The following is a 20,894-nucleotide window of genomic DNA, read 5'->3' on the forward strand; positions in this document are numbered from 1 at the left end:
AACTTGAACGGATTTGTAAATTCAGAGTTAGATGTCTTTTCTTCCTGTAGGCATTTGTAGCCATTGAAATTTATTAAATCGCATTTGCTTTAATTGAAATGCAGTTGATCTAGCATTTCATTTAGTAGTAAATATGGCTCCCGTGACAAGAAACAAACACAGTGCTGGTTTGAAATGCAAAGCCATTCACTTTGCAAAAGAAAATGGAAGCCATGCTGCAGCAAGAATGTTTGGTGTTATGACAGCTTCATACGTGGTGGAAGAAAAATGAAATCACAGTAATTAAAATATGACAGAGAATTAAGGTGCTTTGTGTAAAGGAGTAATGAAATGGTCTATCCTTGAAGAAAGTGTTGCGAACTTGGTCGCAGAAATAGATTAATTGTAACAAGACACAGTATATGTTTATTAGCCTTAAAGTGGGCCAAAAAGAATGGAAATGAAAGTGAAAACTCTAAAGCAGCTTTGAATTATTGTAGTAGATTTATGGCACAGAATAATTAACAGAAGTTTCGCACAGGCTTCCAAAAGATTTGGAAAATAAATTGATTAATATCCAGAAGTATGTTACTGACCTACGAAGGCCAAAAAAAAGTATTTACTGCCGCATATTGGAAATATGGATGAAACTCCAGGAATGTTTGATATAAGAAATAAAACAATTAATGTGAAAGGAACAAAATGGGTCACATAAAAACAATAGGTCACAAACGATCTCACTTCACTGTAGTGCTTTCCTGCTCAGTGGACGGTTCAAAATTAAAACCCGGGTTACTTTTAAAAGAAAAACGATGCCAAAATTTAGTTTCCCAAATGGCGCTTTCATTCATGTTCACAAGTAGACAGATGGACGAAAACAGTGTGAAGTTGTGGATAAGAAATGTTTGACAAAAGCATCCTTTTGCCTTAAAAAATCCACAAATTCTTTTAGTCTCGGACATGTTTAGATCTCATCTAACAGGTAATACGAAGCAATTATTAAAGAGCACAGACATGGCAGTTATTCCATGCGCTTTAGCATCATTAGTTCAGCCTTTAGATGTGTGTCTCAATAAACCACTCAAAGAAAACTTAAAACAGCAGTGGAATATGTGGATGTTAAAAGGTGAAAAAACATTTACAAAAGAAAGCCAAACACATCATGCCAGTTTAGAAATAGTGTGACAGTGGATAATAAAAGCAAGGAAAGAAATTAAACCAGATATAATTCAAAAGTCATTAAAAAAGTGCAGTATATCTAACAACCTAGATGAAATCAGTGCAGGCTTATCCATTGGGTGCTTGGGCAGGCACTCAGATAAGCTGGACACAACCAGAATTTCTGGTTATAAATTTCAAAAATTTAAGATAAAAATTCTCTAGAAAAATAGTAAATGATTTTGCAAAAATAATCTGTGCCTCTCACCTGCACCCCCATGTCCGTAGATATTTAAAGACGGCGTGGGAGCCTTAGCTATCGACGGATAAAACTTATGATAATGCCGCAAATATTTTGGAGTGTTACACAGGAGTACAGGTAAGAATACAAGAATTGTCACCTAATGCTATTTATGTGCCATGTTCAAATCATTCATTAAATCTTGTAGCTAACTTTGCATGCAAGCCCAGCTTGGAAGTAACTGACTTATTTTACAGCTGTTCAAAGTATTCACCTGTTCTTTTCGGCTTTTCCTCAAAGATGGAACTTACTGCAAAGTTGTAAATGTTCTGTAAAACGATTGGTTGAAACTAGATGGTCTGCCTGATTTGAAGCAGTAAACCCTTTGCATAAAAACTACAATGCAATAATTTTTTTTTTCAATTAAGCAATAAAACAGAAGAGAAACCTGCAGTTAGAAGTGAAGCGAAGGCTCTGTACAATAAAATGGACACCTTCGAAACAGCTCTATTAACATCGACTTGGACAAAGATTTTGGAACGAGTAAATGCAACCTGCAGAACTTTACAAACCGTGAACTTGAACGTATCATTTCAAGTAGAACTGATGACGTCTCTGTTGCAGAAATAAGAGAACCCTTGAACGAAATCAAGTTAGAAACGAAAGACTTTCCTTCAAAAGCAAGGCTATCACAAACATACACTATACAGATGAACTTCAAAGAGAAGAGAAGTATTTTTTAATGAATCAACTGAAAATTAAATCTCTTAAGAAGCGCAAGAAAGATTTAGAATTGAAGCATTTAATGTAATATGTGACAATATAACTCAAGACCTTCAAAAAAGAATTAAATGTTATGAAGAAGTAACATCAGCATTTAAATGTTTCTTCACCCCAAACAAGGAGGAAATCAAAATATAAATTGACATTTTTTGTGAGAAATATAGGAACGATATTGATGAAACCAAAGAATATTTACAAAACGAAGTTATTCCTTTTCCAGATTGTGAAAAAATTTAAATAAAAACACCATTTAGGAAAAATTTCAGGTTGTCCAGACAATGAAAGCAACTTTTCTGAATATTCTAACTTTATTGCAAATTTATTTAATGATACCCATTTTTACGTGTCAGGCAAACTATCTTTTTCGGCCCTAAGAAGAATAAAAACATACTTAAGATGTAATTTGAGTCAAGAAAACCTTGACGCATTGTCACTATTATATATTGAATATAACGCACCGGAGAAACTTAATAGTGATACTATCATATGTCAGTTTGCCAATAATAAGTCACGAAAAAGAATGTAGAATTTTTGTGATGTTATATCTTAGAATGTTATTTTTACTTTTTTTAATGTTATATTTTAGAATGTTGTTTTTGTTTTTAATATTTTTTTTTATAATAACACTGTTTTGTTTTTTTATTTATATATATATTTTTACAATAAAAATTAAACATCAAATTTTTGTTTCATTTGTTAATGAATCCAAGAGCCTGGTCCTTGGATTCGGCAGTGCCAAAGGTACCATAGATCTTTTGCATCCAGGTCCCAAAATGAGCTTAAACCAGCAATGGATAAAATAGAAGATGATTCTCTATTTACAGATCAGAGTAACAGTGATTGTGAAGATTATAGCAGAAGTGCCTGAAGATATATAGCAGAAGACGAATATGATGATCTAATGTTATCCGATAACGAAAATTTTTAAGTTCATACAGTATGCCATTTCTTTTAAATAAACCGCATTTAGGTACACACAGAAAATTTTTTTTATGCTCAATCCTTATTTTTAAATCTATCGTTTTTATACTCAGGGTATAACGCACACCTGTAAATTTCAATCTTATTTTTTTGGTATTGAAAGTGTGCATTATACACTAGAATATACGGTAAGTGTTTAACTCTCTTTTGATATCAGAAGAAATTTCAGTTATAAATATTCTTTACCTTATATAGTAGTCTATTTCAATTTTTCTTCCAGAAAGTGCTGCATCTGTTTGAAAATCTTTAATAGGTATTTAAAGGCTTTCTAGGAACAGTACGATAACGGAAACAACTTTTGTTTCCTGTATAACAAAAATCAATTTTAATGATACAAATAGCTTTATAGTTTATTCACAGAACTTTTAATATTTCAAACTGTTAAAGCATTATAAAAGAAAAATTGGATTATCAGGACCAGGTTTAGAAATGTATGTATGTGTATGTAAATACATATGCACATACATACAAACACACAATCATACATTTCTCATTCTGGTCCCGATAACAGAACAGTACCAAAAATTGTTTCATGATACAATACTTTTTTAAAAAGTTAATATATTTTATTTTAGATGTTCACACAATTAAAAAAAAATGAATCTTGTCACATTTACCTATAAATGCATTTCATCAGTAACTGAAATTTTAGCTTGCAGTGCATTCTAACCACAGAAGAGTTAAGCCAATCCCAATATATTCAGCTCCTATCCAGTTTTAAAAGCTGATGTTAATTATATGGAACCACTTAATAGAAGCTTTGCAAACAGAGGTTAAATCAAATTAACAACTTAAAAATGAAATGGTGATACAACGTCCTGTTAAAAAAACTCCGAAAATTATTATCCATGAAGTAGATTGACTAAGCTCTAGAAGACCTTAAGACAATGATCCAAGACCAAAATATGGTCTTTGAAGATGGTGGCTTTGAATTTAATTTTCGAAGAAAGGTCGAAATAATAAAGTACACTGGATTGCTAGTGTAGATGCGAAGGAATATAGGGCCTTAATGAAGGTTAGTAAACTTAACACAAGGTGGTCCTGCCTTAGGATTAAAGAATTCTTGAAAGTAACACAGTGTTTTAAGCACTTTAAGTATGGGCATTTTCAAACAAAACGCCAAGAATCACAAATATCTGCAAGATGTGGTGAAACTGGACATAAGCATTGGGAGTGAAAAGCAACTTCCAAGTGTATTAGCTGTCAAGAAGCAAACCATAAATACAAGCTGAAGCTTAGCGTTGATCATTCTAATCTAGTTAAAAATTGTCACTATCATGAGCAACAAATGGATCTCTTAATTAATCGTATCTGGCCTTATCAAAGAAACTAAATTGGTATAAGGCTTCCTGAATACGTCAGGTTATACTGATTTTTCCGACGGTTCTAAATTAAATGGTCATGTGAGGTCAGCTTTTTGCGAGTTTTCAAGTGGCAAATTAAGTATACAAAGAAAGCACAGATTATCTGATAACGCATCTGTCTATCAGGCAGAGCTAGTGGCTTTGCAGGAGGCCCTGTAGTGACTTATTTCAAATTTCACACAAGAACCTGTTGAGATCTATAATGATTGTCAAAGTGCTATTATTTTAATTACATACTTTCATCTTAGTAACTATCTAATAAAGCAGATACAGGACATGCTCAGCTTTCTTGGCTCTTTTACAGATATTAAACTCTTTTGGACGAAGAGGCATATCAGCACTACCAGTAATAAGTTAGCCGACAGACTGGCAACGTCTACCACTGAAAGTGAAGTTATATGTTTTGATTTAAAAACTTCTTTTGATTGCCTGAAATTCTTGCTGAAAAGAAGAAGTGTGACTCCTTGGCAGGCAAGGTGAAATGACCCTGATTCCAAAGGGAAGTTCACTTAAAATCTAATTTCAACAGTACGTGAAAGAACGTGTATAAATGACAAGTCTTAATCAAGCCTTGACTCATCATAGACATTTTACATCTTATTACGGAAGGTTCTCGATAGAAAACTGTGCTTGTCTTTGTGGTATAAGAAATGACAATTTAGTCGTTCCTCTATGAAAAATATCATACAAAGATTTATACCTAACATTGTTAAATTTAATACCTTAAATGATTTACGTAAAAATGTATCTAAATTAAGATTGTCAAATTTTGTAAACTGTGTGTGTAACCGAAATGGAATTGTATATTGAATGAGTTCAGAATATTTTGTTTGTTTTATTTAAAACTAAAATATTTATATTTATATTATTAATTTATTCTTTTGTACATGTAAGTAACACATGTTTTATTTTGTATTACAAAGTTTGTAATTAAGTATTATTTGTTGGAGTGCTTAGTAGATCTCGCCAGTCTTTTGAGAAGTTTAAATCTCTAGTAGTTAATACTTTTCCCCCCTTAGTTATTTTAAAGCAGTATGGTGGCTGTTCTGCTGTTTGTGGGCCTGGATGGTTCCATTTTGGTATTTAATGTCACATTTATAGCTCTACTAAGCCCTGTTAAGCCCCTAACGGTGGTACATGTAATTTTGTAAGTGAAGTGGTGTGACCATTATAAATGATGAGAATCCATAAAATGTGAAACTCCTCTAAGCTCAGCTTTAAAATTAAAAAAATATCAACCACATTCAAGAAACATTTTTCAATTTTAAAATGAACTTCAAATTATATTCTATTATATACCTCAACACAACAGCTTTTTCTCTCGTTGTTTGCACCGACATGCCTACTTGAAACTTGCGCACTGAGTCCCATTTTTAAAGCTGGATTTTTAGGTGTTCTAGATGAAGTTTTAAAATCTGTATTCTTCTTTTGTCGTGTCCTTCTTCTTACTTTCATGACAAGATTAAATCTCTATAAATAAATAATCTGAATAAATAAGTAAGTAGACATAAATAGAAATATCAGGTTTTAACGAAAGTTTTCCATCACCGCAAATATCGTATGCACAGTTTGCATTGGTGTGTTTAATCATATTTTGTCAAGTGATTTTTGGCATTTGAAAGAAAGAGACTTGCATGAGAACACTATGTTGTAAAAGTGTACAAAAATATTGTAAGTACATTAAGCACAAGACGTTTGAAATTGAATTATCATGCTACCAGATTAGAACCACTATTTACTTCCAGTTCTGTTGCAAAAAATCAGCTACAGAATGTCACCAAATCATGCGTACAGCTTTAAGTACTAATGTTACATCATATGATACTGTGAACATTTGGTACTGAAAGTTCAAAAACAAGGATTGTGACATTCAAGAAGCAGAGCAGTCTGGCCAGCCTACTGACGTTCATGAGGCCCGTCTGCAGGAACTTATGGAAGAAAATCAGTATGCAACCACTCAAGAGCTTGCTAAAGAGTGCCATGACATTAGTGCCATGTCCATTAGTTGCAATATGCATTGCATAAACTTGACGAACAAGTTCAATTGCGGGGTGCCGTATGAGCTGACTTAAGTGCATAAGGATGGAGATTGTTTGGGCCTGCTGTAATGTGCTCGAATATCAATGCAAGAACAAAATTCTGAACTGGATAGTCGCTTGTTATGAAAAGTGGATTTACTTCAAGAACATAGACTGAAAAGGGGGCTGGTCTGCGCCCGGTGAGCCCACTGTCTGCATCGCAAAGTGCAATTTGACTAGCAAAAAGAGCATGCTTTGTATCTGGTGAAACTGCAGTGGTATTATCCACAAAGAGTATCTAAAAAGGGAAAAAACCCTCAACAGTACGGAGTACAGTGAGATGCTAGTCTGTGCTGATGTCGCTATCAAGGGAAAACATAAAACTGAGTTCTGGCATAAAAGGTTACATCAAGATAACGCAAGATTACATGTATCTGCATTCACCAGCTGGACTCTGTACGGACTCAAATGGGATCTTTTGCCACATAGCCCCGACATCGCTCCTTCAGACTTCTAGCTTTCTTTCACACCTACAGCTACATCTTGCTGGCACTATTTTCCATTCTGCACAGGACATCTGAAATGAGGTTGATCTGTTTTTGGATTCGCGGTGACTAAGTTTCCGTGCCGACGGCTGTGAAAACCTACCAAAACATTGGCAGAAAATCATAGATTAGGTGGTGATTACTGCAGTAAAGATACCGCTTTCATTAAAAAAAAAAAAAAAAAAAAAATACACAACTTTATTAAGAACATTTTTGGGCAGAAAACTTTCGTTGCAACCAGATAAATAAATAAACTGAACTCAAACTGACATATATAAGATGTAGAGAATAAAGATGTTTACTTTAGAGAAAGAAACTGAAAATGATATGGTTCTAGCTCCTCTACTGAGGAGCAGAACCATATAATTTTAGGTTAGTAAGGAGATTTTGCTTTGGACACCCAAATCATCAGATATGTCTCCAATCAAGCATGTGTGAGAAGACTGATCTATAGCCTATCAAGACCACTAAGAAATATCAATTTACAACATGCACAGTAGCTGTATCTACAAAAAGCAAGGAGAGAAAAGAAAGTCCTTTCTCTCCTTGCTTGGATTTTTCCTTTCTTTATCCAATTAGCTAACAGTATGCTTAATTGGATAACCACATGTGCAATATATATATGCTACTCAAGATTTAATATCACATGGGCGCCATGTAATAAATACAGTGTACTGCATGATAATACTAATAAAACTAGTTCTGCATGGACTTTTCGGAACATCTGCTTTTTTGAGACCTCAATACTTTCAGCGCTGTATCATATGTACAAAAAATACAATTTAACTTTTATTAAAATATTACAAGAGAAAACGGGAACATTTTTTTTATACTGTATATATATATATATTGCATAATACATGAAAGATATACGCTTTTACAAAAAAAAAAAAAAAAAAAAAAAAAAAATCGAAGTACCATGAAGGAAGTGGTTGTTTTTGATGAAATTGAATATGTGTACAGCTCATACACACATAATAAAATGATTAAAAAATCAAGGTCATAGTACCTGTTTATGGCTCACAATCACCCATTGAGTGCTCAAATTAGTAGTTGGTCGAACCGCCCCTAGCAGCAATGCATGCTTGAATTCGTCGAGGCAAGGAGTGGTAGAGGTTCCTAATGTTCCTGCAACACACTCTGCCAGGCATTCCTCAGTTGTCACTCCAGATCTGCGATATTTTGTGGTGCCCGAATCTGGCGGCCTACTATGTCCCAGACATGCGTGACTAGTGAAAGGTATGGTGACCTTGCAGGCCAAGGAGGAGTATCAACCGAATGGAGACAGTCTAGAGATATGCAAGCAGTATGTGGCCTTGCATTACCTTGTTGGAAAACGGCCCCAGGATGACGTGCCATGAAGGGAATGCAACTGGCCGCAGGATGGTATCAACATATCGTTGAGCTGTTAAAGGTGTACGGAGGATGACTAAAGATGACCTACTCTCCTACGAAATACCATGCCACATCATCACACCAGGTGTTATGACTTTGTAAAACAAAGGCTGGTTTTCATGTCACCACCATGTTCATGTCAGGAGACCTGCCCTCTCCAGACATGAACAAGGTGGTCATTTGCTTCAAGAGTGAAGTGGGATTCACAGCTGAACACTAAACAATACTAGTCTGATGGCAGCCATGATTATCGGCTGCGACACCACTCCAGACAACTCTGACGATATTGGGGGGTCAAAAAGGCACAAAAAGGCAAACGTCTTGAAGGCCTCTGTGAGCGTATCCTACTTCAGACAAGCACTGTGAGATGGTGGACAGTACCACGGGAGGTAGAGACTTAGCTGCAGTGCGTAGAATAGTCGACAATGATACCGTTGGGGCAGTTCAGGCCTGGCGAACAATCATCCTATCTTGCCTCGCATTTGTGATCCTTGGCTTTCATTTTGTCGGCAATTTCCTTGTAACAACCACTGCTGCCAACATATTTGCACAGCAGTGTCTGTATGCTGCAGGTGGCGGCCTATTGCTCGGTATGACCACCCAGCTTCACGCAACCCTACAATGCGACCACCTTCGAAGTCATTTAGTTGTCTGTAAGGTCTTCAACATCGTCGTAATGCCATCTTTAGTTGCCTCTTTACGGAATTATAATGGCAGCAACAAAAAAAAAAAAAAACATACATTTTCCGCCTCTTTTACTGGTTTTATACTTTGCAAATTGCTCACTAGAAATGCCCGTTATGATCACAATTCCTGTTTATTTGCCTTGAAACTTTGATCATTTGCATGTTTGCTCCAGATGTTTTGCATACCAAATTTCGTCACAATCGCAAACGTCCTTCTTGGTGCTTCGATTTTTTTTGCAAAAGAGTGTATATTATATAAGAGATATGTAACATATATATTATATAAGAAATATTTAGTTTAGCTTTTATTAAAACAGTACATGAGAAAATAAGAATTTAGCATTTATTAAGCATTTAAGAATTACTAATAACTCCATTAATGCCAACAAACTTTTTATTATCAAGCAGAATGAATAGTGCCAAATTGGTGTAGCCATCATTAATACTTACTTTCCCCTCAGTACCGTTTGGTCACCCAGACATAAAATACACTACAAAGTCCGAGATCCAGACTCATCGGGACTTCAGCTATTCCGGATTTGGGATTTTTCCGGAACATCATCAGTTTAAATTTTGCAAGATGGCATGTAGAAATTATAAAATTAAAAATATGAAATTGTGACTTATGAAATAATGAAGCATTTATGAGCTAAAGGGCATCAAAATTTACCCCAAAAAAAAAAAAAAAAGCTTAATATTTATTTATTAATTACTTCTTTCAGTGTTTTTGTTTTTTGTGCTACTACTTTCTCTTTAATTGTATAGGCAGATATAATTTCTTGTTTAGTTACAAAGTTACATTGTTCACGTCCTGTAATTGCTGTGTCAAGAATTCCGACTAACTTGTCAATCTAAATTTTTTTCTTTTTTAATAACCTCTCTGTCACTTTCTTCACTATCGGTAGTGGTATTATTTTCTGGATCTAGAACCATACAGATTTCACCATCCGCTAATTTATTGATGACTGGGGTATTATCATTACAATGAAAAAGTTCTCACCTAGCAATATTCGAAAACCTTCAAATTCGCGGCTATCTTTTTCATCATCCTCACCATGAAATATGGTACCTGGCCATATATTATGCCAAGCATTTTTAAAAGTATCTGGAGACACATCCTCCTACGATCTTGCAGACTTTATGCTAAAATATTTAAAACATTCTTGAATAGTCTTGCCATTATTCAAGAAATTTAAAGTGGACTTTAAAAATGCTACTTTATATTTGCATTTCAGCAGGCACACTATTCCAGTGTCCTTACACTGAATGATAGATGCACAATTAGGAGGAAAGAATAATACAGATACATTATCTTTCACTAGTGAAGTATGAGCTCTACAGTTGTCTAAAATTAGGACAATTTTTGCGTCATCAGGTAAACCAACTGAACTGAAATGTTGCTGCACATTGGGGTACAAAATGATTTTCAAATGAATCATTTATTAATGCTTGTCATCCATGCTCTTTTATTTGCATGATATATAACGGAGAAAATGTTTACTCCTTTAAATGTTTGAGGTTGTGTATTTTTTCCGATTACAAAAAGTTTACTTTTGTGCATTCCTGCAACACTTGCACATGCTAAAACTGTTACTCGTTTTGGAATCTTTGACATCAATTACCACCTTTTCTGTAGAGGTTGTCAAGGTATTTTATGATACACACTGCCAGAAAAGACCAGTTCCATCAGCTTTGTAAATCTGTTCTGGAGATAACTTTTCACCATTAATGATACATCTGCAAAGAGTTCAGAGCTTCAGTATCAGCTGAAGCTTTTTCACTTGAAATTTTTAATTGCCTTATACCATGTCAATTTTTAAATTTGCTTAACCAACCTATCGAATATGTGCACTCAGTTTCGAAGTTCATTTCTTAATGAAATATTTTGGCTTGAGAAAAGACCAATTTCATCAGCTTTGGAAAGTTGTTCTGAAAATAACTTTACACTATTAATGAATTCATCTGCAAATAGTTCTGCAGCTTCAAAATCAGCTAAAAAATTTTTCACCTGAAATTTTTAGTTGTCTTATACCATAGCGATTTTAAAATTTGTTTAACCAACCTGTCGAATATGTGCATTCAGTTATTAAGCTCATTCCTTCATCAAATATTTTGGCTTGAGCCATTAAGCATTGGACCTGTCAATGGCTATGCTGTCTGATCCATTCAATCATCACTTTGTTATGATTGTTGACATAATCGAAAGTCCAAATTTTAATTTTCATAAAATTGCTGTAATAATAAGCTGGATCAAATCAGAAAGTTAAGGAACAGTGCAGTCTGCTATATAAACTGAAATTTCTTGGAATAGTAACGTAGAATTTTAGCCTAGCTTAATAGCATCCATTATACATTATTGGCTATGATTGGCAATGAAAGAGAAGTTGTGCCACTAAATTTTGTCTTGCTTCTATCACGCACTGAGACAATTAAGCCTGAATTCTTATTAGTTTAGTTATATATTATATCTATTTCTTCCATATGCTTAAGGGCTTATCTGAATCTTGAATAAATAAATTCCCACATATATTTAAGGCTTATCAAGGGTTGGCGCTAGATATCTTACTGCCTGATGCAGTCTCTGCAGTTCCTAAATTCTGCTACCAAATGCTTCCCTAAGTTCTAAATTTTTGCCGCCCCTAAATTTTGGGTCCCAGTGTTTTAGCTAAATTAAAAAAAAAAAAAAAAAAACTGTCATTTCTTAACTTTGTTGCTTGGTGCTTTTCTAAATTCCAAAAATTTTGTCTTCCCTGAATTCTGCCACCTGCCAGTTTTGGGTTTATGTGAATAATAAATCAGTTATTCTTAATTCAAATAGCACTACATGTAATATTTTGGCTTATGAGTATCATTAACAAAATCTGTTTTTAGCATATGGAAAGAAATTTTTGTTTAAAATTTTCCCTCGTCAACATTTCTTAGTGCGTTTAACTTAAATCTGTAATCATCACCAAGTGTAATGTCACCATAAAAGTCGCTATACTCTTTGTTATTCAATTACAAATATAAAAAATTTTAGGCATCGATGCATGAGTCATTACTCAAGTTGTCTTGTGTTGGTAAACGCGCGGTAATGAAAGCAAAATATAATAAAAATTTTTGCCAGATTGCATCAGCGATATAAAATATTAGTAGGTTTAAAATTAATGATGTTCCTATATAGAATGTTTTGATTTGAGAAACATGTCAAGCAGATACACAGGCAAATTACTGATCACTTAAATTTATGCTAAAATTATTGTTTATTATATAAATGAGGTACTTTATCTAGTGCAGAACAGAAATTAAGAATTGGGACTCTCCATATTTTATTATGGGGGGAGGGAGGAATCAAACGTGCATGCATACATAGCATACAAAAAAAATATTCCTTAGAAAAAAGGTTGTTCGTGGTTCCGAGGTCCGGACTTTAGATCATTCAGGATACTGGACATCCGGGATCTCAGACTTTGCACTATATTAATTTTATTATTAAAAATCATCAGTGAAGCCAGCAAAAGCTCACAGACTGTTATATTATAAACTAAAATTATTTTATCAGCATGTTTTTGAAATTGGTAAGCATACTGTAAATTAATTTTCCGTGCATTTTCTTATATAAAAGAAAACTAAATTTAAATTGTTAGTCATGAAAATTTAGGATTTACCTACATCAGAAAAAAAGGCTGCATGAATCTTGCCATTCACTATTATAACATAGTTTCTCCCTCCTTTCTGCATGCCTTTGTTGTGTAACTGGAAGCATACTTAAGTGTATTCTAGAGGTCCAGTGTTCGAGTCCCAGTTAAGGTTCTGCCATTATTTCATGCCTACTTTAAAAAAAAAAAAAAAAAAACGTAATGACTCTATAAGTGGTTCCTGAACTAAATGTTGGTGGACAATAATTTGTCGCCACCAGGATTTGGTGATTAAGTGCCGTAATCCTCAGTTGCCCTTTAAAAGGGGGAGTATATATTTTCGCCCTCCTTTCCACATGCATTCATGGTGTAACTGAAAGCATACTTGACGCATATTCAAGAGGTACAGGGTTCAAGTCCCAGCAAGGGCACTACACATTTTTCACACCTGTTTAAAAACATAACTAATGACTCTACAATATGGGTTACAAAAAAAGTAAAAAAAATTTAAATTATTATACTTATTTAATTCAATTGGTTTTTCTCCTAATTTTTTTTTAATATGAAATTCTTTAACATGATTCATACAGTGCTATGTACTCAGCTTTTGAAGTTGATAAAGCATCTATCGGTTGTTTCTTTCATATAGAATTAGGTGCTACTTTGGTAGACGGTTGCACAGATTTTGGCGATTCTTTTTTTTGGCTAGCGATACGACTTATGGTAAACTCATTGCTGGACAAGTTATTTATGATAACCGATACTTTGCTGCCATTTTATTTAAAACATAATGCATAAATTCAATGTTTTAAATATTATTTATGGCTTCTAAATATTAAAAATCAATTTAATTTTGCATTTTTATTTGAAATAAAAATTTGATTGTTTATGATATTTTATAATTTTATATCGTGGATGAAGTAATCAATGACGTCACCTTACTTTAAAAGTAATTGGTTTTAATATCTATAAATTTAATCTAATGTTTTAAACATTATTTATGGCTGTTAAATATTAAAATACACTTCAATTTTGCATTTTTTAAATGATTTTATTATGAATGATTATTTAAATAATTTTAATTCTATGCGTGATATAATCAGCTCCCTGATTGGTTACTGAATATTTGTGCATTACCGCGGCATTTTAAAATTTTATTATTTATCACTTCGAATTCCTTAGATTTCAAAGCGAAGAGATATGTCTGTTTCGGAGATGAATGTTGTTATTCGTAATTACCAAGAATTATTGGTTACGGAATCAAAAAATTGCCCTTTGAGACCTCATTTTGGCCAATCTGGAATTTCCTAATCAAAGATTTATTTATAAATTGTTACAATGGTCAGAGGAAATTTATTAAAAATTTTTGGAGGAAACCTCGCTAATTGCTTCTTCAATGAAGTGCGAGAGATGTGGATCACAGATGAAGATCGTTAGAAGAGCCGATTCTGAGGACAGTTGTATATGGCATTGTGGCCACGGTGGAACTAACCGCTGTAACGGTAAAAAAAAAATTATTAGACATTCCTCCTTTTTTACCGACACATTTTTTATTGATATCTAAATTATGATTCTGATTTTTTTTGTGGTAAAGTATTTGAATTTAAGTAATATTTTAGATCTTTTAAACATTGGTATGATGTTTTTAATTTGATATTCAATTTAAGTAATATTTTAATCCAATTAAAGGTTGGTGCAATGTTTTTATTCTATTTCTTTGCTATATGAAAGCAATAATTTAACCTTACTTTAGTATTTTATACTCTTAGTAAATGTATTTATTTACATTTGCCAGCCATCTTATGGCTGACGATTGGAAAAACCACACCAATGTAAATCACCAAAAGTCCATGCAACCGTCTACCAAAGTAACCTAGAATTACGTATCTGGAAGTGCTTCTGCTGTTTCTTTGTAAGCTGCATAGTTTGTATCACAGAAAACTTTTCTGTTGAAGTAGAACAATTCCCCAAATATTTAATTTACAACAAGAAGCTGTATTTAATTGCAGCATATGTTCAGTGTGCACTTCCATTTGTGCCAATTAAATGTTTAAAGTGCGTTCTAACATATTCAACATTAGCACAAGGGATTTCTTGAGAAACTGCAAAAATATGATATGCTATGCTTGCTTTGAATTCAGGCAGAGTCCATGCATGTGCTCCCTCCACAGACATGATCTTTCAGGAAAATCCCCATAACCAGAAATCACAGGAATTGGGGTTTAGAGAATGAGCCAGCCATTCAGAAAACTTTGCAAAATTACCTGATAATCTTTAAAGTAAGCACACAAAGCAGTTGCTTCATTCATCAGCCAGTATTTGCATGCTGTACCATCTTGCATAAAGATCGCTAAACATTCTGGTTCTTGCCTAGCTGGAATGACTTACTATAGCAGGAGTTCGTAATAATGCGCACTTGTGCCGGTATGCCTTTCAGGACCTCGAGGAGAGTTGTCTTTAAAGAAACTGGTGCCAAGAATGACATCAGCAGTAAAACCACACCATCACACTATGTAATCAGAATACAGAGGCTATTCATGCACAACAGTGAGACTTGCAGTCTCGTACACACAACAGTTCTGAGTAATCACCTCTCTGTCAAGGGCCAAATGTTTCATCTGACCACAAAATGTTCCAAGTCAATGGCTTTTCTCATTAAAAACTGGCAAGCAATATCAATGCATTTTACAGGTCTTGGGAGTGCAGCGTTTGCACCATGTGGATGTTTTATGGATATTACTTTAAAATGAGCAGCAGAACCTTCCATACCATAGACCAAGGGACAGGTTTAGTGTGATCTCGGCAAAGCACACAAGGGATATCTGCTAAGGATACAGATGCCTTCATAGAGCACTTTCTAAGGGAGACCACATGGCCTACATTCACCTGGAATCAAACCAAGGTCAAACTACCAGTGTTCAGCGATTTTGCTGCTGGGTTAACTAAAATCTTTATGGAGATTGTCGCTATTAGTAATGCTCAAGCTGAACTAACTTTCAGCCTTATGAACAATATTTCTACAATAAGATCACAGTTTGTACAACATATTTCAGATTTAATGACAAGCCACTTAAACAGAGAACTTTTGGAGAAAGTAATCCTATATCTTATGCAAAAACTTTTTTGACAAATTATCACAAGGCCATGGAATTTACCAGAAAATCAATTGGCATGAAAGAAGAAAGAAAAATGTGTGGGCCACTTCTGATATAAATTGTGACACATAATTAAATTTACTCATTATTTTATGTTCTACTTTATTTTTAAAATCTTTTCTTGTTCATGCACAATAACTTGTATTTTCTGTTTTTGTAAAAAGAAAAACATTTAATTATAATCTAATATTTTGTTAAAATAAAGTGAGAGTTCATTGTTAAAATTTTCACAGTTTACTACTGCCTATACCATAATACAGCTTCTGATGTATTATGGTAGGTATCTTCTGATGATGATTTACCTTCAGTTAAAGCACTTGCATTGTTAAATTCCTAGTTAAGAATTATATTATACAAACCATATTTAATTTTATATCTTGTTAAAATCTTTTCACCTTTTCTTTATTGCTACTTTATCATTAAAAAATTCAACTTCACCACTGTAGCACATGTTAATAATAAGTTCTTACTTTAGTTCTCAAACATACAGGATGCCCCAAAAACATTAACCTCTAGTTTTATTCCTTAAATATGATCACAGACACATAAATTACAAAGTTACGTAAAAAAGGTACAGGATTTTATGAAATCAATTAGGGATCAATTAGTTTTCAGGGAATTAAATTTAAAGAAAATACAAAATTTACATTTTTATATGGCCTCCAAGCAGAAAAATTCATAACTAACAAAATGTGCCCCATATGCCAATAAGGTCATGTACAAAATTTCAATATATTACCATAAAAGTTTGCAGAGATATATTTAAACAAAGTAAGTGAGAGGTTGATCATAAATGAAAATGTAAATGCTTACAACTAGATTGTAGTTGACAAATGCATCATAAGCATATAAAGTATGGCTCTTATCTTTTATCTACAAAACTAAATGCTTTTCAAAAAAGTTTTACATGATGAATTAAACTTTTATGTTGCTCATTCAATGAACACTAAAACAGCTTAGAAATGTCCGAGTTTGCAAATTTCTGCCACTCATTGCTGCGTCACATAAGCACAACAGATGCATCATTACTTGAGAAAACTGTTAGTGCTCTACAATTGGTTAATGGTATCTTAAATACTTCACATTTCTGCTACATTTTGAAAGTGTAGTGAAACTGTATAAACAGTATGTTGCAATACAGTAACAAAGAACTTTTTCAAACGCTAATGCTGTACATTTTATGTGATCACAATGCTAATGAAACTGCACAGGAATTTCAATGCAATATTACCAATTCTCAACAACCTTCTGGGAGATTCATTTCCTGATTAAAGCAACGAATGTGTGAAAGGGAAAGTGTACATCCAAGGTGGTTCCAGTAGGCTCAGACTTCATTCAAGTGATGAAGAAATTGATATCGTGAGTTACTTTAATAGCCATCGACACAGTAGTGTTCGTACCACTGCTTTAAAAATGAATGTACCTCATACAAGAGTGTGGTGAGTAACGAGATAAAATAAACGGCATCCATGTAGCATTAGAGGTATGCAAGGAGAGGAGCCATCAGATTACCAACATTGTGTTGATTTTTGTAACTGGGCTCTTAATCAGCAAGATTAAAATCCCTCTTTCTTGAAAAACATAATATGGACTAACAAATGCTACTTTAACCTTTTGGTCTGGGTACACCTAAAAATTTCCCTCTGTAAACATAGAAAATTTGAATGAAAAAGGATTTATACATTACTCTGAACCTTCTTTATTTATACCAAGATGTCCGCACAATATAAAAAAAAAAACAGTCTATATATTTTAGCCATGTTTAGTTTTTAAAGAAATCTTCCAGTTTTTTTTTTTTTTTTTTTTTTTTTTTTTTTGTATATAAGGAATTGTTCAAAAAGAAATTTCTATGTTATTTTCTTGGCTATCTCCTTATTCTGTATTAGTTTCAAATTTTTACATTGAAATCCTCCCTAAAATCGAACGGTGAACGTCAGGTGCGCCCAGGAGAAACTAGTAGGACCAGACGGACAACTGTATTTTTGTTTCACTACAGCGCTCCTTCACAATAGAAAGGTGGGTCCACATCTGTGTTTCATTTTCTGTTTTTCTTTTTCTCCTACCTTTTTTTTGAGAAAAGGTATGGTTATCAGCTAAGAAATTGTTGGGGTGATTTTCTGAAGGTCAGGGGTAATTTTATCAGTTAGCTGTTTGGTTTTTCACTAGAGCATTTCTCTTTTTCATTCAAAGAAGTTTTGTTAGCACTACGTTTTGATAATTTTAAGTTGTAGAAGTTTATTTAATTTTATAGTTTAAATTTTCTAATTGCAGATATAATATTAGTTCATTTAGCCCCCCCCTGATTTCTAATTATTTTGCAAATGGATGGGAGAGGGCTGACCATTTCTGAAGCAATGAAAGTGGTACATGTGCAAAACATGCAATGTTGGGTTGTGCATTTTCAAAGGTGGTGTCACTTTCTTCGAAAAGTACCACCATGGGGGAAAAAAAAAAAAAAAAAAAAAAAAGACAAAAGCGTAAATATGAAATGTAAATACAGTCAAAAGTCGTTAATTCAGACATTCATAATCCAGAATGATCTATAATCCAGACCTCAAAGCTACAAACTTTCTGAGCATGCGTCGAGTTCACGTATGCGCATAGATGTTTACACATGCGCCTAAGATCTTTACGGCTGCGCATATGCGTGTGCGCATGCGCATAATACGTTTATGCATGCACGTTTAATGTATAACGAACGGTATAAGCTAAGCTAAAATTATCTAATTCAGTTAATGTTGCAGATTGCGTTGTTCCTTAATCTTCGAACTGGATTCGGCTTATTATTTTTTGCAGACTGTTAGAGCAATTTTATAAAAGTAAGCTTGAACTTTCGATTATGTCAAATAGAATTTCCGATATATATTTACTAATATGTAAAGGATCTACAAAGCAAAAGTATGTTTCGATGTCCATCAAAAATGTGGAATTGCTGCAAAAAATGGATAAAGGCATATCCTTTGTTTCTCCAACCATTCTGAAATCTGTTTATCAATTTCACGCTGCTCTTCGGTGTGTGTGGGGGGGGACGCCGCAGCATGCAATGAATTGGAAGTTGATCTGTCAGCACTATCCTTATCTTCAGGGCAGATGTTTTTATTTTATTTGGCTTATAATTCCTTACTAAATGTAGTATTTCATCTCGATGTACTCCGTCTTTAATATGATTTAAATCAAACTCCTCGTCATTATAATTCGCTTCTGATAGTGATGAAAGTGACACAGAGGTTATTGAAAATGAAAAAATTTCGATTGACAAATTAGTTGGTATTCTCGACACAGCAATTATAGGACTTGAACAGCGGAACTTTGCAACTGAACAAGAGTCTGTTTATAGAATCAAAGAGAAAGTATTATCACATAAAAAGAAGCAACTTAAACAACTTACATTGAAAGAAATGTTTAATAAAGTAAACAAATAAATATTAAGCTTTTTTTTGTAAATTTTGATACCCTTTAGATCATAATTGTTCTTTATTTCATAAATTACGGTTTCATATTTTTAATTTTATAATTTCTGTATGCCATCTTACCAGATTTAAACTGATGATCTATAATCCGGAATCGCCGAAGTCCCAATGAGCCCGGATTAACGACTTTTGACTGTATCATATACCAAAGTTACTTTTTTTCCACTTATCAGAATTGCCACTCAAACAAGAGAATGAAATTCCCTGACTTTTTCAGGTATGTTTTAAGAAGATTCCAGTCTACCCTCATAGTGCACATTTGGTGTGCTGAGATGTAAATTACATTCTAAACAAAAAAAAAATTGACGCACCAAGAAGTTTTCCAATGGAGACAAAAAATGGTGGATAGGAAGATTATGTACAGAATAGAAAATGATTAAGAATTGAATGATTTATTTCAGAGTTACATAATTACAAAGTAACGAGCTCAAGAAGCTGTTGACCCACCTCTAGACTGGATGCAAGCTGCCACATCTCATGGCATAGACTGATAAAGCTCCCGGATGGTCTCCTGCGGTATTTCTTGCCAAATTTGCTCCAACTGTTGGGCTATGTGATGAACATTTCCTGGTAGATGCAGTCGCCTTCCCATCATATATCAGACATACTCGATGGGAGAGAGATCTAGCGATCTGGTTGTTTGACAAGCCGTAAGCCAGTTCTTAGCAATATGTGCCCTATGCAGTCTGACATTATCTTGCTGAAAAATAAGGCCAGGGTACTGCAAAAGGAATAGTAGCAAAACAGGTCTTAAAAATGTCATCGACGTAACGCTGTGCTATAAGTGTGCCTCTAATGACGACCAAAGGTGTCTGGCTATCAAGAGATATGGCACCTCAGACCGTAACTCCTGGTTTAGAGCCTGTATGGCGTGCAATAGTGAAAGCAGGATCGGCACACTGCTTTGGGTGGCTCCAGACACATCTTTGATGACCGTCATGACACAGATGGAAGCGGGATTTGTCACTAAAGATTATACTTTCCCAGTCAGCATCATTCCAACCTGATCAAGGCAAACACCACTGTAATCTGGCTCGACAGTGTGCAGGTGTGAGTGGCAGGTGGCGTAACGGTCAGCACAAGCGTAGATTGCGCTTTATCAGCCATCTGTGAACAATCATGGTCAACACTTGTGTGCGGGGTCGCACATTTTATGGTTGATAGTGATGAAACAGGCGCTGTGACAGCTGATCTGACAATCATTGTGTCCTTTCGATCTGTTGTGACTCTAGGTCGACTGCTACCATCATGACGCTGAAATCTGCCATTGTATACCCAGTCTTGGCAGCATCTTCTAATCAGTGCAACGCTTCGACTCATATGACATGCAATTCTCTGATTTGTCCAACCTGCCTCTTTCAATTCAATGATACAACCTCTTTTAAACTCTGACAGTTGCTCATACTGAGCTCGAATCCTGCAGTGAGCCATTTTTTCAGTCACTGAAAGGTATCCTAAATTGCAATGCAACAGAGATTTTTTAACAACAATTCAAGAACTGA

General features: G+C 34.2%; 1 protein-coding gene across 7 annotated transcripts in view; it reads right to left on the reverse strand.

Moving 5' to 3' along the window:
* The window catches only part of LOC118200940 (CTD small phosphatase-like protein 2-A), a 169,980-nt gene that overhangs the window by 113,100 nt on the left and 35,986 nt on the right, over positions 1-20,894 (reverse strand). For 3 of the 7 annotated variants that reach the window (XM_085809441.1, XM_085809444.1, XM_085809439.1), the window contains exons 2-3: positions 12,802-12,962; positions 5,806-5,976 (exon numbers count right to left, since the gene is read on the reverse strand). In XM_085809441.1, the coding sequence (XP_085665567.1) occupies positions 5,806-5,976; positions 12,802-12,870 (240 nt within the window). In that variant the 5' untranslated portion in view covers positions 12,871-12,962. Of the gene's footprint in view, positions 1-3,328; positions 3,448-5,805; positions 5,977-12,801; positions 12,963-20,894 lie in introns of those variants that run through there. The other 4 variants (XM_085809442.1, XM_085809443.1, XM_085809440.1 and 1 more) reach the window with 3 other exon arrangements.

This window comes from Stegodyphus dumicola, chromosome X2 (assembly GCF_044657685.1).
Source record: "Stegodyphus dumicola isolate Sdum_Otavi_A_Nest chromosome X2, ASM4465768v1".
Taxonomy (NCBI): domain Eukaryota; kingdom Metazoa; phylum Arthropoda; class Arachnida; order Araneae; family Eresidae; genus Stegodyphus; species Stegodyphus dumicola.